The sequence below is a fragment of the Caloenas nicobarica genome, chromosome 3 (genome assembly GCF_036013445.1).
Source record: "Caloenas nicobarica isolate bCalNic1 chromosome 3, bCalNic1.hap1, whole genome shotgun sequence".
In the NCBI taxonomy this organism is placed as follows: domain Eukaryota; kingdom Metazoa; phylum Chordata; class Aves; order Columbiformes; family Columbidae; genus Caloenas; species Caloenas nicobarica.
In genome coordinates, this window is record NC_088247.1 from 54522312 (window position 1) to 54539415 (window position 17104).

Sequence of the window (17104 nt, forward strand, 5' to 3'; positions counted from 1 at the left end):
CCCATTTCTTAAACCTGGGGATCACAAGCTCTTGTGCTCTATGGAACATATCCTTAGGGATCTGCCACCTCTGTTCTGCTCCCTTGGTCCTTGAGGGCAGTTTTCCAGGGAGGTCCTACTGACTTAACTCCATAAAGAGCTGGAAGTTGGCTTTCCCAAAATTCAAGGTCCTGATTTCACTCTTTGCCTGACCAGTATCTCTCAGGACTATGAAGTCAACCTGTGTGTTATCACTGCAGCCCAAGCTGCCTCCACGCTTGACATCACTGATCAAGAGAGAGCAAGGGAGAAACTGGATTTTAATTTCGTATATACAAGAGGCATAGCTGCTCATCTTCCTAACTCAGTGACTAGTTTTTTACAGGGCTTAGGAACTGCTGTATTAAAACTGGTATCCAGGTGTTTTACCCAAATTTAAAGCCAAAGAGCCAGGTACTAACTGCCTTATAGGTATGCTTTGCAGAACTGTCAGCTGTCACTACTCAGATGACAAGTGCTATGAACTGCCCCAACAGAAAAGATGGGCATACAATCCAAAACCATGCACTGTTCATATTTGGCAGTAGTACAAGACATCAAAAGTCATTGGCCATCTTCATCCAAATTTATTCATTAATAAGGTAACAACATATTCCAAATTATTACAAGCCTTTACTAGTCTTTCCATTACCATCTCAAGTTTGACTGACCTGTCAGACCTCTGCAATAACTGTCAGTGCTTAGATGCAGAATTAAAATAAAAGCTTAGAGAATAACTAGCAACAAGAAGTAACAGTATAAACACCACGGTAACAGATCAGCATGACATCTGCTGAAGGCTCTATGGTCACTCCCAGTCAGGCTGTGCTAGTCTCAAGCTGTAGTGAATAACAGAGAGGTATAAATAATGCAGTTTACCTACTTCAGTTACAAAGCAGCAAGCACAAAAGCATTTAAGATTTCATAATTGCACAGGAACTATACAATATTTTAATAAAACAGATTAATGTTTTACCTCATGCCTAGATACAGACTTTCTAGGCTCAAGTCCATCTCTGGCAATGGACAACAAGCAAAATACTTAATACATTAAAAAATTTCAAAATGTAGAGCCCAAATATATTAAGAAACACTTCTGTTGAAGCCTCAGTTAATGCAAGTCTCCTTCGGCTACTGTAGTTTCAGTGCTCCTTTTCCTCAATTTCTTTTTTAACCACAATACTCAAAAAAATTTCTCTGAAGGGCTTACATAGTTTTCACCACTCAGCTCCTTGCAAACTGTGATTGTAGCTTAATCAAGAAAGAAAGTGGCACACAAAACAGCAATAAATTACAGCACAGCTATACCACTTGAACTACTTTTAGAAAAAAAAATAATACATAGATGCACATTGTAAACAAGTGCCTTAAAAACATGCTTCTGAGCATCCGATAGCAGGATGTTTTTCCCCAGGCTGTCTGTCCTCCTGTCTGCAGCAGGACACATCGGACCCAACAGCACCGAGATGAGCTCCTCTGCAGCTTCAGGTGGGAGTTTCCCCATTTAACATCCGTGCTCAAGGTCCTGCCGCCCTCAGTGCGGGACAAGGTCAGGCTGTTAGTGCCAAAAGGCTGCGAGATGTCCTGTAAACTCTAACAAGCACAATTTTGCATCTAACAACACTTACTCAAGACATACTTTGGAATCAAGGCAACAGGGATTATCAAAGGCAGCCCCTCCATCGCCTGCAAAGCCTGATCTAATACTGTTTTGTTACCCTAATCAACACTTGCACTTTTTTTTCCTACAACTATTTAATGCAATTGAGGGAAAAACACCTACTTCCAAAAGGTGCTGATCTTACATCTAATGCTCTCGAAGCGCTCAATCGAGGAGTAATCCTATGAAAACCGTCATTGTAGCAATTGTCACTGAGCTCAGATAGAAAAAGTCATTTAGTGAAATGACAAAAGACATGATTCAAGGTAATCATGCAGAATAAAGCAGGGCATACTACATGGGTAGCACACGCGTGTGTGCACACGCACACAACTGCACTATTGTCTGGAATACTGTTTGTTTCAAAGACACGGGGAAGCTAACACACAGTCTCCCTAGAGAGCAGGCAGCTTAGTCAAAGTCACGGTTTGTAAGAACCAGCGGAGCAACGAGAGTCCACACGTACAGCACGATGCCAATCCAGCTGGAAGATATCTTCACCCATACAGACGGCCATTTGCTGGTCATTGTCTCATAGGAAGAATCCGGACTGTGAAAGAAAGAAATGAAAAAAATGATGATTTGCAATTTTTCTATGACATACTTGTGTAATAAGCCACTCTTTAACACTATTTTCACAGTAGGCTATTTTCACTTCGGCTCCACACCTTAAAGGACACCTCTACCCTTCTTCCAAGCAGTTCATGCCAATCTATACAGGAACACCATTTGTAAGTTGGTGTCACAGGAAGGCAGAGAGCAACAGCAGCTCAAAAAAATATTTAGTAAGAGATGCTGTCAAGAAACAAATATGAGGTATCTCTAAGCAAGGCTGTGGAAAGGAGTTGGATAGCATTTATAGATACAAATAATGCATTTTACCTTGCCAAAAGACAACACCTGGAATTAATCATCTTGTGTCATATTGACCCAAGCATGGCCACAAATGAAATCCGCAGTGGGACTATCTATTAAGAGTTACTTTTGAAGGAAACACCTTTCTAGTGTTGCTATTTTGATACAACTTGTCCTTTAAAAATTTATTAGGGACCATAATTTTTAGTTTTAAATTCTGAAGAATATCTGCTCAAGCTGATAACATAATAACAATTCACACATAGGAGGACTATGTTAGTGTCAGGATTTTTTCAGGGAGCAAACGACCTTATTTCCTTCCACCAGACCCTGTCACAGAACGCCTGAGGTCAGAACAGGCCTCTGGAGGTCATCTGGTTCAAGTCCCCTGCTCAAGCAGGGTCATCTAGAGCCAGCTAAGGAGGACTATGCCTAAATGACTTTTGAGTATCTCCAAAGATGGAGACTTCACAACCTCCCTGGGCAACCTGTGCCAGCGCTCAGTCACCCTTTCAATAAAAAAGTGTTTCCTGATGTTCAGAGGGAACCCCTCACGTTTCAGTTTGTGCCCACTGCCTCTGGCCCTGTCACCAGGCACCATGAAAAGAACCTGGCTCCAACCTCTTTGCACCCTCCCTTCAGGTATTCATACACATTGATACGATCACCCTGAGCCTTCTCTTCCTCACCTCTCTGAGCCTCTCCTCATAGAACAGATGCTCCAGTCCCTTAATAATCTTTGTGGCCCTTCTCTGGATTCTTTCCAGTCTCTCTTGTATTGGGGGGCCCAAGACTGGACCCAGCACTCCAGGTGTGGCCTCACCAGTGCTGAGTAGATGGGAAGGATCACCTCCCTCAACCTGCTGGTTTAACATGTCCTATCTCTCCTTTCTCGAGCTCTCTGTACCAGACATGGACCTAGTGTTTATTTATTTTTACTTGTTATAGAATTCAAGACTCTATCCTGTTCACTTCAGCAGGACATATTTCAGCAGTCCGGCAAATCATGAGAATTATCCTAGAAAACATGACAGACACTTGTGAATGAGGCTGGCTACAGCAATTTTCAAATGCAATTCATCTAATATGAATCGAACAGTATCCTTCCCTTGAGAAGTTCCATTTGAGACCCACGTTCCTCACAGGAAACATATTATGCCTCCTGTCCAGCAAAAGCCAGCATTTTCTATGCTCATTATTAACACAATATATTATCAAACGCAAATACCTGTACCAGTTGGTAAGTGTCATCATGATATACAATGACGCCAGGAAAAGCATGAAATGAAAGAAAGAGTAACTGTAAGTAACTCCATCCCTCTCATTATCTATGGCTCGGTGAACATCATCTCCATCATCAAGGGAGCCATCACTCCTGGGCATTCCATCCTCTATCAGTGTTGATTCATCGCTGGTCAGCATCAGCTTGTTGACCTGGCTGTTGTTGGATGTCCGGATGCTGTATTTGACAGGAAAGGACACAGTAGTTACCCAAATAAATACAATTTACAATCTGACAATGAGAAGTAATCCAAGTTAATAGCAAATTCTTTAAAAGAATCTTACCTTGAATAGAGAACACACAGCAAAAACAAAACCAGCCCTACAATTCCTTGTGCATCCCACCACTGAACTACCTGACCTTGGGTTGGAGTGGTGGTGCTGTTGTAACCAATGATGCTCAGCAAACTTGGGTTACAGCGCCTATCTGTGGGGGGAAATGACATTAGAACTTACATAAAACAAGAACTGAACAAAGATTTAACAGTACATTTCCACACCAAATGCATGGTAATAGAAAGGAACTTTGTGACCATGACAGTCTTGAAGTAAAAGACCTTTGAATCTAATTTTAGCCTATTGAGTCTCTCTAAAGCAGGCAAATGACAGTACGTGGCATGAAAATCTCTCTCTTCGAGCAGATAAAGGATTTTAAACTTATACAAGATAAGCATCAACTGCTTTACTGTTCCATCTCATATAATTAAAAGCAACAAAATTAATATGCTCTGCATAGTAAGCTCTCAAAATTCTACCATGAGAAAACAAGTCTGACAACCACACAATCTATAGATGGGGTAGAAGAGTCATCTCAGAGTTGGAAAAGAATGCTACAAAGTCAGCTTCATATTATTGACAGTTCCCAACCCACAGCATCCACAGGTAACACAGATGAAACAGCTGAAAGTAGCAATCTTATTTCCCCACAATTACTGCAGGAATTACATAACACTCATATATATGCTGTTACACAGGAGCACAGAAGATAGTCCATAATTAAAAGGGCCAGAAAGCAAATCAAAACCACCAAAATCATTCTTTGGCAGTTTATTTTAATCACTAGAATTTCTGGATTTTTTTTTTTTTGAGATGCTCAGTTGTTTTCAGACACAAGAAACATTGAAAACCTTTATTAATACATTTTTTTAAATCCTCACCGACCAGGTAAGAAACCTGAAACTTGGTAGGGAGATGAACCTTCCAGACATGTTGGAAGAGTTGTGATAATCTGCAAAATCTAATCTTTAGAATACTGAAATCCTGCCAGTAATGGGTAGAAATTCTTCCATATGATAAACATAACAGCAAATGAAAAACACGTTAGCTTTGGAAGAACTATTTCTTCAGTATTATTACAGAAAGTTGGGGCGGGGGGAGAGAGCACAAACTGAGTCCTGCCTCTAACCTGCATGCATTATAGTACCTCATTCTAATGTTGCCTTGCAAAAAGGTGAAGATACAATTTACTGCTGATTACCCAAAAAGCTTTATATTGCTACTAAGCTTACCTGGTTCATTGGTCATAGCTGACCAAGTCAAATACATTGTATAAATTGTGATCACAGAAGACTGCAGCAAACCAGATCTTGGCTGAGATTCCTATACAAAGAAGTCATGAAACAGCAAAGTTAAGCAATTAAGAGATCTCAGGCATAATTACAGGTTTCTGGGACTCATAATACAGAAAAAAAAAATAAAAAGGTAACAGAATTAAAACTATACCTGAATCCTCGGCAGAATTGACATTACAGAAGCACCAATACACAGCAGCATATTAACACTGATAAAGGTCTTGTTTTCAGAACAACCTTCCGGGTGAGTGTAATAAACATAAAACAAGATAATGGCTACTAGAGACAGCAGATAATTGACAGCTGTAGCTGACAGCAGAGCTGTGAAAAGAAACAAAAACAGTTTATTAACTGGTTAATGGAGAGTATTAAAATTGAAGTAATATTGCATGATTATCAGGTTTTAGATATGGTATACAACTACAGAATTAGAGAGCAGCTCTGCGCACTGAAATGTAAAGGAAATAAGTTCTTCTCAATCCTCCAAGGTGTTAAAAAGAAAGAACACAATAAATGGGAAGCCTGAAGCCATACTTGATTCTCCAGTGCTCTAACAGCAACCAAGAAGAACAACTGTGAAAGAATACAGTTACACTACATACACTTAGGTGAAATAAAATAAAAAAGAAACTGAAGAACTACTTCTCCAACAAAAGGAAACCCAAAATCTTATTTCTAAATTCCTTCTTATTAAAAACATTAAAGAGTAAACTCGCCATTGCATAAAGACAGGATGTGCTCTTTTGAAACACCTGAATTATCACATCTGAAATGTTTTATTAAAATTAATATAACATTTATCCAGTGAGATTACTTGTACTCTCCTCCACTATCTTGGCCTTTCACTCAGCATATACATTCAAAGAATGACCAACTGGCAGACAGAAAGAAAAAAAACAGTATTTGAGCTGCTTGTGCTCAGCATGAAGCAGAAGCAGGCTAGTTCATTTTTAATCAGCGCTAAGATGTAACAAAACTTGTGCCTGAAAAAAAAAGAACAAACCACCACTACAATTGCCACTTCTCTGCTACCACAAACTGATGACCTTCTCCCAGGGATTAGATCATATTACTCAGAGACTGCTGCCCCTCTCCCTGCCCCCTCCCATTTAACTCAACATCAAAAGGACAGCAAAACAATGGAGCTGAACTACACCATCTGAGAAAATGATACTTATGCACAAAGCAGCCCTTCTGCACTCCAGTAAAATGCATTACTCAGTGAATAACTCATTTAGCATAATGTACAACGAAATTTAAAACTTGATTGTAGTGCAGTCCTGTACCTGCATACCAGCATCTCGAGTTTCCTTCTTCCATTTTTTCAACCCAAGATTCATTCCAGGAGTGGGCGAAGTCAATAAGCAAGACCAGTTGAATAAGAATAAAGCAGAATGCTCCGGCCATACCTACATAAAACCACACTAAAAAAGAAATAAAACAAAATCAGTTCAGAACCACAGATAATTTACCATCCTGTCTTAATGTCTCTAAACACAGTACAGTGCTATAGTTACACAGCTACAATAAAAACTGTAAGACAACAGCATGCACTTGAGTTTTGTATTAAAACCAGTTATGATTACACCATGATACAGTGGAAGACAATACTCCCTTACCAGTTGTAAACGGTCCCTCTGGTATGAAGAAAGCTCCAACACTAATTGCAAGTGCTGTTGCAAATTTAAAGAACCAGAATCTAAAGAGAAATTTTAAAAAAAGAGTCAGGCAACTGCCAAAGTCTGATCTAATTCACAAAACCTCAAAAGTACACAAAATGCACATCCTTAAAAGTTTGTGGGTTTTTTTGTTTGCCTTTTTTTTTAATTAATTCATTCTTAACGCACTTCTTTTGAAGTAGAATAAAAATCTTACTTTATTTGCCCAAGATTTTTGTTCTCCAGAAAGTGCTAGACTGACACTGAGTTTGATGCATTTCCAAGAGGTATCTCACTGATGTACTACAAATGAAGCTGGGGTAGAATATAATTCTCAGTTTGTTTGGGTTTCTTTAAGAAGGTTTTTAACTAGAGCAGTGAGATTATTGAACTGCCTGCATATCAGAAAAATAGGTAAAGAATCCCTATCTGTTCTTAATATCAAAACCAGAAAGGCAACAGATGTGGTTGATGCCTGCAATGACAGAAGACATTATGCTGGAGTTCCCTACCAGCCTTAATTCATTTCCTACAAGAGAGAGAGAAAAAAGCCTGGATTCTTCCCACTTAGACTCTTTCGGCCTACATCTGATGAGGATTTATCACAACAACAAAAGCAAGGGATTTCCTTCACAGAAAGGACACAATCAAATTTTAAGTCCCCTTTCTAGTGCAGCAGAATTGGACTTTTTTCGACTAAGAGATATGCACTCATGGACAAACAAAACAAACCAGATGTTTCCTAGAAAGCAGACAAGGAAACATCTTCCACCAAAGATTCACCAAACTCACCCCAAGTAGAGACTGTGTACAAGTATACCCTGCGTAGCGAACTTCAAATCAAAAAGTCATGACGACCAAACTAGAAGAAGGTGAAGACTGTTTTTTTCTGATCAGAGTGACAGGCAGCTCCAAATAGAGGCACAGTACCATCGACATGTCTTTGTGCAATATTCAGTTTTGAAATACATGTACCACACCCCCCCGATGTCAAACACTTGTGTGGTTCCCAGGTCTTCTAGCCCTTCCCATACTTTGGTCACCATCACCTGACTGTGGCAGCCAGAAAGGCAGATTAAACTTGTTCAGAGGAATAAATTCTAGTTGTGTGGAGAAGAACTATGTGAGATGACAGAAGTGCAGAATATGGAAAAAAAAGGACTAATTCACTGAAATATAAAAAAGTGATTTAACCTAGTCTGAAACTGAATTAACTTGTAACATTCACTGTGTAATATATACCCCACTAAAACTAGTTTTTGAATCCACGTGTGGAATATTTTTTTAAGGCAACATAATTCTCAATTATGGAAATAAGAACAGGTTCAAGCTTGTATACGTTTTCTTTACACCAAAACAAACAAAAGAAGTAAACAAAGCAATATTCTGCTGAGTCTTAATTATTTTCTTTTCCCCTACAGAAGTAACTTGAAGTTTTTTCTCGTTTTATGCTAAAAATGTTTAATCTTATCACACTGAATATAAAAATTACTTCTTCATTGTTATGGCTCAGCTGTTAATAGCTTCCATTAAATAAAACCACCTTGAAAAAGTAGTAATTTAAGCAATCACTGTGACCACCAAGACCAGGCACCACAAATGGTTTTATGATTTTTAGTGCCTTGCCCTATTACAGAAATCTCCATCTCTCTGGTTCAACAAGCTGCATCACACTTAGGCTGAGCCTCCATGAAAACTACCAATTGTGTCAACCCGTAAGCTGAAATTCTACTATAATGTTCCATCTGATAATCCTAACTATAATGAAATACAAAAGAAAAATTTATTGGGAAGCTCAAAACTAAATACATGTCTCACTCTTCTTTATGCAGAGGAGGAGACGGAAGATAGCAGAGGGGGAAAAGATACGCTGTATATCTACGTGTGTCTATATATATATATATGTAACTGTTACCATCCTTAAAATAAAACTGCTCAGCAAAGAGCAAGCCCTTACAAACATCAAAGTTAGGAGGAATGTAATTCCTAGAAGACAGATAAGGCTTTTTAATCTTTCTATTTGCCAAAAACATCTTAGTGGAATGAAACTTAGTGCCATTATTTATCTCTGAATTTTGTCATCTTTGGACAAAAGGAGACTCTCCAATCTCGGGAAACCTCTGAACAGATTATGCCCTTTCATGCCCTTTCATAATTCGGGCTCTGAAAGGCTACAGCCATGTGTATCTTTTCCTCTTGTAAAAATTTATCTGCCATGTCTAAAAACTAATAACCTTGAATGTCCTCTACTGCAACAACACTCCTCTAGCTAATGTGAAATAGTTTGTTTGTGGAACAGTAAATTTGACAACAAGCATGCTCAGCCACAGGCTTTATTTCACAGTAGCTGCATCTCATCTGCACACACCACCCATCTCGGTTCTCATTTCTGTACCTTACCCATTGTGCACCGCTGCCCTTGGGTCGTTGCTGCTCTTCACTTTGATCATCAGCAAGGAGAAGAGAAGGAAGAACATGGCCATACCGAAGCACACACGGTACACGGCTTTGTAACCAACGAGTACATCACAATTCACGTGGCCATGCACACCAGGAATACTTGTTCCCATCCCTCCATCACAAAATCCAGGAATCTGTTACAATACAATACAATACAATACAATACAATACAATACAAGACACTTCAGTGATCTCTAAAAGATCTCCTGTGAGTAAATAAGTATTACCAATTTATTAATATACAACTCATTAATACTGTAACGTTATGCAACTATTAACATTACTAAAAAATACGACACTGAAGGGCTGTATTGTTAGTTACAGTCAAACCAGAATATTAAACGCATTCAAGGAAAAGTGTCCCTCATAGGCAAATTCTAAACAAAACCATATTATTAACAGTGTGGTGTTATTAGTAATTTCAGAACTTCTCGAAGACAAACGATTTTCACTTGTTGATCTGAATCAGGAGATGAACAAAAGATCTATGATTTGGTAAATTTGACAGTCCCTACCAGGTTCATGACATCGCCACCCTGCTTACATCTTACAGAAACAGCCACTTCCCCAAAAAAGTAACATCACAATCGTTAGAACCATCCAAAACTTCCATACGAAACAGGTGAGAATATCCTTCCCAGTCACTACCAGAACATGAATAACACCTTTTTGAAGTAAAATCATAGTCCGGAAGGCTGTAATTTTCTTTCCTAGGTGACTAACATGGTTCTTACTACACCACACCAAAATAAACATTTGCAAATGAACAATTGGGGGGGGGGCGAAAAATCAAAAGCATGCCTAATAGATGTTACTGTCTACTAGAAAAAAAATAAAGACAGCTAAACAAAGACTTACAGAACCAAAGCACATGCAAACCAAGTTCAGTGAATCTTTAAGCTGTCCTATAACTCAAATTATGACTCTTATTTTCCATGCACTATCATGTCTTCATATAAGTAATAAACTGTAAAATCCTATAAGAACTTCCCAATACCCTTAGTGAAAAATATGCTATTGTCATTAGTGAAAAAATATTTTTTTATGCATTTGCAGACTTTAAAATAGAATTTTAACTAGTGCAGCACAATGAAACTAGAAGAAACTAGATTGTGGTCATTCTTCATTCTTTTATAGCAGCGACCAAAATTAATCAAGTGCCACAAATACAAGCATCTCAATAATATATAATTTAAAACTACACAAATATAAATTGTATTTTCTTAATTGATACAAGATTTTATTTTTTCTGCTCTGAGCCAGTAAAGAAGAGGTGTGGCTTTTTTTCTAAATAGTGGGACAATCACTGCATAGATGAAAAGCACAAGTTGGTTATTTGATCTACAATCAAATTAATGGTGACTGTGAAGCACAGGTGGCAGCACAATTACATATTTCCAAATAAAACCCATGCTTTCAAGATGTTATTTACAATTATCTCTGACATTTGTTCTACCAAATATATTAGCGAAGAAGTAACCTGACCTTCTTCAGCTGCTCTTCCATCCCTGGTATTAGCATCACACAAGCAACACTCACTCCAAGAAGTAAAAAGAATGCATAAATCAGGCGAGTTATGGTGGAGTTGTTTCCACTGGGGCAGCATCGGCAGAGCAGGCATGGGGCACTTCCACATAAGCATGGTATCTGACAGAGAGACAGAACACAAACCAAATTATTTGAAAAGGTTTGCATTACCAAATTTCAATATTTAATTAGGCTGTGCAGATCATCAGGAGTTATGATGGAAAGTGACTCATCCGACACATCTCATCACTGGTGTAGACTAAGTCACTGCAACATGTTACAGAGCCCCCTAACAACATTGGCAGCGCTTCCTAATGCACCACTGTATGGTGAAATTAACGCTAATTCAAAAGTAATCATTTATCCATTCAGAGGAAATAAAGACTGGATTCAGGCTTATTTGCTCTCTTGAATTTTTAGTTTCAGCTAAATGAGACACAAGTATTGCTTTTAGTTAACAACTACATCCTTCCTTCCACAGCTGCAGAGATTGAACAAGTACACTGCAGAAAAGGAGTGCAACTGGGATCTAGATACACTTTCAGAATCTTGACAGAGCCGGCCACAATCCTCACTGGGGCATAAACATGACTGGAGCACAAGCAATAGGTAAAATAGCCTAAAGCTCAGGTTGCAATTTATTGCACATTTAGCAACTACTCATGTATAACATAATTCTCTGCCAGCTGGCAAAATTACTTTATGCAATGTAAAAAGTCACAAACCGCAAGAACAAAGCAAACACAAAGTACACACATTATCATCGCTGCCAAATATCAGCAGCAAAAGTGGATAGGAATGCTGTACAGTTGCATTATTATGAGGGAAAAAATTAGGACAAAAGTTAGCTGTATACAGTTCTTAAACAGAAAATTGTGGGAAGAAAGAAAGGGAGCAGATAGTGCTGTAGTGGAATTTAAAATTAAAACAAACAAACAAAAACTTTATCCTGTTGCAATTTTCTGCCACTTGCTAAGTGACAAGAAAGAAGGGCAAGATTCCACACATAAACATAAGCCAATAGAGGAGAGGTACAGTTGAAATGTTTGAGGGTTGGGGTTTTGTTTTTCTATTTCCAAATGAATTATTTTGCCTAGAAGACAATATCCCAGAGAGCAGTCAACAGCTAAGTTTTGGAGGCCACATGTTTTTCAGCTAAGGTAAAGTTACTGAGCAAGCACTGCCCTATCTGAGCTACAAGAGACCCCACAGCCTCTGACGAAGATACTGAAGGGCAGTAAAACCAGCTTCTCCCCCAGCACATGGGCAGGGACGCCTCGGTCGTACAACAAAAGCCACAGGTGTCGATCACCGCGTCAAAGACACCCAGTCAGTCACATAAGAACATGACTAGTTACACGGCCACATGACCAGTGCGTGTCAATCACCCAGTATGACTGGCATGTGTCAGAAAGTTTAGTCATATAACAAACAAAACTGCCAGCAGCCTCCTGCTACTGAAAAGGCCCCGGGGGGTTGCAGGGAAGAGCAGAGGGACTGACTGACACACCACTCCAGGCAGTCTCCTGAGAAGCCCTCAGGAAAAGGCTCAGATGATCTGTTCTTACAGGTTCAACCAGACACACATACTGGACTCACAAACTATGTCTTTTAAATAATTTTCTTGTCTTCTTTTTGTACTTGTGTTCCTTTCCAAGGATGGAGGAGCCAGGAATTTCTACTCCACTATGCTACAGAATAATTTTAAAATTAGAAAATTTCATTATTAAACTTTCCTTGCTAAAAAAAGTAAAACTAAGTAGATTGTCATTATAACTATTTCAGTACGTAAAAGATTTTTTAACTGCCCTTCTCTACCTCCTCCTCCACTCAGCATCATTATAGCACAAAGAGTACGAGGGCATTGATTCCAGGAGAGGTTTCATCTCGATATAAGATTTTTTTTTTTACAGTGAGAACAATCAGTCACTGGAACAATGTCCCCATTGATGCGGTAGAGTCCCCATCACTGAAGGTTTTCAAGATGCGACTGGACAAGGTGCTAGCTCATCTTATCCAGGCTCCCTTTCCCACAAAAGCGTGGACCAGACAATCCTTCAAGGCTGTTCTATGACTGCAAACAACTACATCAGAGGCATCTATGCTTAGTAAGCAGGAAATGTATGGCAAATACTGGCTTAGGATGTATCAGGATTTTATAGTACTAATGTATTACACTATTTCTTCCCCACATACAAATAACTTTTCTAGTGAAGAATATCTCTATTCTCTGCTCAAAAAAATACTTTCTCAAACTAATTCCATCTGCATGAATATTTTAAAGGATATTGTTGAATAAAAGGTTAAATTTGGCAGAGCAGGATACAAGTCTAGGCTCATCTACTGCAGAAAACTTGGTACAAGGACTGTCTGGCATAAAGTCACTTCTCTGGAAAATCCCTGTATTAAACTGTTTATTAAATGCCTGAGTAATTGAAGAAGCTTCTTCCTGACTGCACCAAGGACAGGAATGCATGTATCCTGGAGGTTTCTAGAAACACAGAAGGCCCACAGTGGCTGAAATAAAGATGACTGTCCCTGACCCCCAATGGGAAACAATATGCCCCAAATTTAAGTGTCTGAGCTTCAACACCAACTTTTAAAACATTATGCCCCCAAACAGCTCATCCTTATAAGCTGTGATCATACACATCTCTGTACAAGAGACATCTATTGATAATTGATACTATTTGTACAATCTGGCCACTTCTACAACAAATCACATTACAGTCCATGTCCCTGTTTCTTTTGGTAAAACAGAATAAAATACATAGCATTCCAATAAAATAATATTATACTATTGGCAAAACCACTTCTAACATGTAACAGACTTCAAAAAGAACAGAAAGCAAAGAACATTCGTCCCATGGAATTGAGTTTATCAGCAGAGAAAACAAGGGCAGTTTGTGCCACTTTCTTCCTAAACTCAGAGTTCGCCTTACAAAAAAATACTACAGTACAAACTACTACACAGATCAGGGCTTGATATTAACTTCCCAGGTGAAGCCCAGCTTAGTCATCGATGCAGACAAAGAGTTATTCTGCAAATAGTTTTGAGCTTGTCTTCCTCAGGAAGCTTAGTCAACAGTTACTAAGTCATGACTTCATAGACCTATTGCCATCCAGTAACTTTTGGACCTACCAATCAACTTACATTTCTGTACATTCCATACACATAACAAGACAAATATTGCAGAACAAAGAAGGAGGGAGAAAACCCCACAAAACCATTGAAAGCCAAGTATTGCTGTCCCGATGCACACAGAACAAGTTTTTAATATCAAACAATCTTCTTACTGGGGTAATGACCACATTAGTATATACAGAATTAAGTATTCGCAAGAACATTAAGCCCTCCGGCTGGGCCTAGTCAGGTCTCAGCAACATCATGCCTACTCATATGCTTAAAGGAAATTATTCAATCAAGATCTTTGCCTTCACAGAGAATATTAAAGTAAAAGAAGCAGGAGCTGAGCTATTTCAGAAAACAGAGCAATAGAGGCAAGAACCAACAGAGTGAAAACAGCACTGCCTTACCAATCTAGGTCATCAGGATCAGAGACTTTTGATGAGATGATAGTACTCTTAAGGCCTTCCCCCTATCCCACTCCCCATCTCCAACAGGCTCACCTTTGCTCTTAAAAACACTAAACTGAAACACTGCCTGACCAGCGCACAGCAGGGCAGAGCTACAATCGCACCAACAAAAATTCTAGCAGAAATAGAGGTGTGAGGCCAGATGCTGAGGTCAGGTACCCAGAGCAGCTCTGCATGGTCCAACACGTGGCCTCGGAGAGAAGCTGCACAGCTGAAGCGACATCAGCAGCAGCGTTTTGCCAGACAGAAGAGAAGCGGTGATCCCGGTCATGGCACAGTCTGCACTAGCACAAACTCCACTATGGCTGGCTCCTCTGCTACCTCACGCTCACAGTTTCTTTCTTTCAGAGCCTTGAATGGTGTGTATACTGACATATCCTTCGAGACCAGTGCAGATTTCTCCTATAGGAACTATTGTTTAAGCTTTAAGTGCTGATTAGCTACGGTTTTATATGCAGAAAGAAAATGAACGCTTTAAAGCCACACGAGAGGGGAGCCCCTAATTTGTCTGGGCACTTTAAAGGAAGGGATGGATGGTGGTTAGTTACCCACAGTAAATCTGACTTAATCAAGATTATGTGCTCATGTAAATGATTTTATCTAAAAGATTAGCTGAATTTCTCTGTACAGAAACACTCAAAACCAACAGCAAGTATGCAGGGATTCTTCATGCACTATGAACACCAGCTAGTTATAAGAAAAGCTGTTTATGCACTTGAAAATCCAGTATATATTAACTCAAGTATTTGAATTAAAACCTATAGTTATAGTGTCACTTAGTATTTGACAATAATTAAAAATGTTAACATTAACTATATTCAGATAGCAATTAAAGCCTAACTGGCTAATCCATTAAGTAGTGTATAAAATATTAATTAAAGCAAAACAAACTCTAACAGTATTTTGTTAGCAGGGTATTATCAGTGATCTAGGCACTTATTTACAGGCAATCTGCCTAGCAACTTAGATCTATCTATCACTTTGATGATAATTTCATAGAATGTGTACAGGAGATTAAGGAGTTAACTATCATCTCTCTAATTAAATACATGGGGAACCAAAGTTCATATATATTGATAGCACGAAACAGAGCGGTTTGAATCAATATACAGCTTTGTTAGATCATTAAATTGTGCGTGTTTGAACTCCTGTTTAAATATACATAATTCCATTTAATCCAAGTATGGCATAATATTTTTAGTATGAAAAATTCAGGTTTTCACAACCCAACTGACATTTTTAACCTAAATATCTAAAGAGTCACGATCCATCTGATTGTGTCTATTTGCATTGGAACTAGATTTGGAAAGACCTATCACTTAAGACAGCAATGTCTCAAGTGCAAAGAGGACTACCATGCAGGATCTCTACCGACTTATATCTTTTTATGCACAGTACTAACAGTTTTAAAACCACCTCAAAGTATTTTTTTTCCCATCAAGGAAAATCCCCCGGCGATGCTCAGCATGAGGCTGACACATCACCACGGACCACTGTGCAGTGAGAAAACGATCCCTCGGTAAGACAAAGATGCTACAAGGGGTGGAGCTGCTCAAGACAAAGCCGTAAGAAAGAGGAATTAAATACAATCACCAGGACCAAGGCAACACGAGAGTTTTGCTCTTCCCGAAAAGAAACGCCGAACTTCCCAAGCATTTAATGAGATTTTTGACTCCTATACAAACCTGGGGAGGGGGAATTTTAGCTGACAGAGTAACGCCTCCCGCACAGCAAGGCGGATTCAGCAGCGCCCAGCAGCGCGACAGGCCGGTCTAAGTCAGCACGAAGCCGCCCATGGCCCCAGCGAAACGGCTTCGGCAGGTCCCTGGGGAGCCCCCGGAGACACCCGAGACGGGGGACCAGGGTGGGGGCGCGGCCCAGGGCCCGCGTCCTCCAGTCTGCCATGGGGGAGCGCCCGGCCCCGGAGCAGCGGGGGCGGCGGCCGCTCAGGGTGGAGAAAGCCCGGGGGGGAGCGGGTGGGGAGGCAGCGCCACAGACACCCCTGGGAGACAAAGGTCCGGGGCGGGGGGGGGCGACGTGCGAGGCCCGGGGAGGCGGGAAGGGGGGGCGGGACACCGGCCGCAGGCTCCGGGCCGGCGAAGGACAAGGAGGGCTAGGGAACCACCGCCCGCCTGCCCCCGCCTTACCCAGCTCGCCATGGAGCAGAGGCCCAGGACGCCGCCCATGGTCCGCGGCGGGATCCGGCTCCTCAAAGATGGAAGCGCCGCGGCCGCGAGTTGTTTACCGCTCCCAACGGCGCTTCCGGGTGCTGTGACGGTAGCGTCACGTCACTTCCGGGGATAGGGAGGCTGGCGGCGGTGCCCGCTGCAGCCCCTCCGATTGCGGGATCGGGACCCGGCCCCCGCCCCGGCTGGGTCGCGTCGTCCCTGCGCTTGTGCCTGGGAAAGGCGCCGGCCTGCGGGGCGTACCGCGGCAGGTGGCGGCTGGCCGCGGCCTCGCTGGTCAGACCGCCTGCA

The 17104-nt window shown here is 40.6% G+C and overlaps 1 protein-coding gene across 1 annotated transcript; it reads right to left on the minus strand.

Annotated features, from left to right (window-relative positions):
• Nucleotides 1-566: 566 nt before the first annotated feature.
• SERINC1 (serine incorporator 1) lies at nt 567-16886 on the minus strand. Its single transcript, XM_065632026.1, has 10 exons — nt 16775-16886; nt 10989-11150; nt 9444-9637; nt 7005-7084; nt 6672-6809; nt 5537-5706; nt 5323-5413; nt 4100-4241; nt 3762-3992; nt 567-2228 (listed from the first exon to the last, which is right to left on the minus strand). The coding sequence occupies exons 1-10, from the start codon at nt 16811-16813 to the stop codon at nt 2090-2092; spliced, it is 1386 nt and encodes a 461-aa protein (XP_065488098.1). The 5' UTR covers nt 16814-16886; the 3' UTR covers nt 567-2089.
• Nucleotides 16887-17104: the final 218 nt, after the last annotated feature.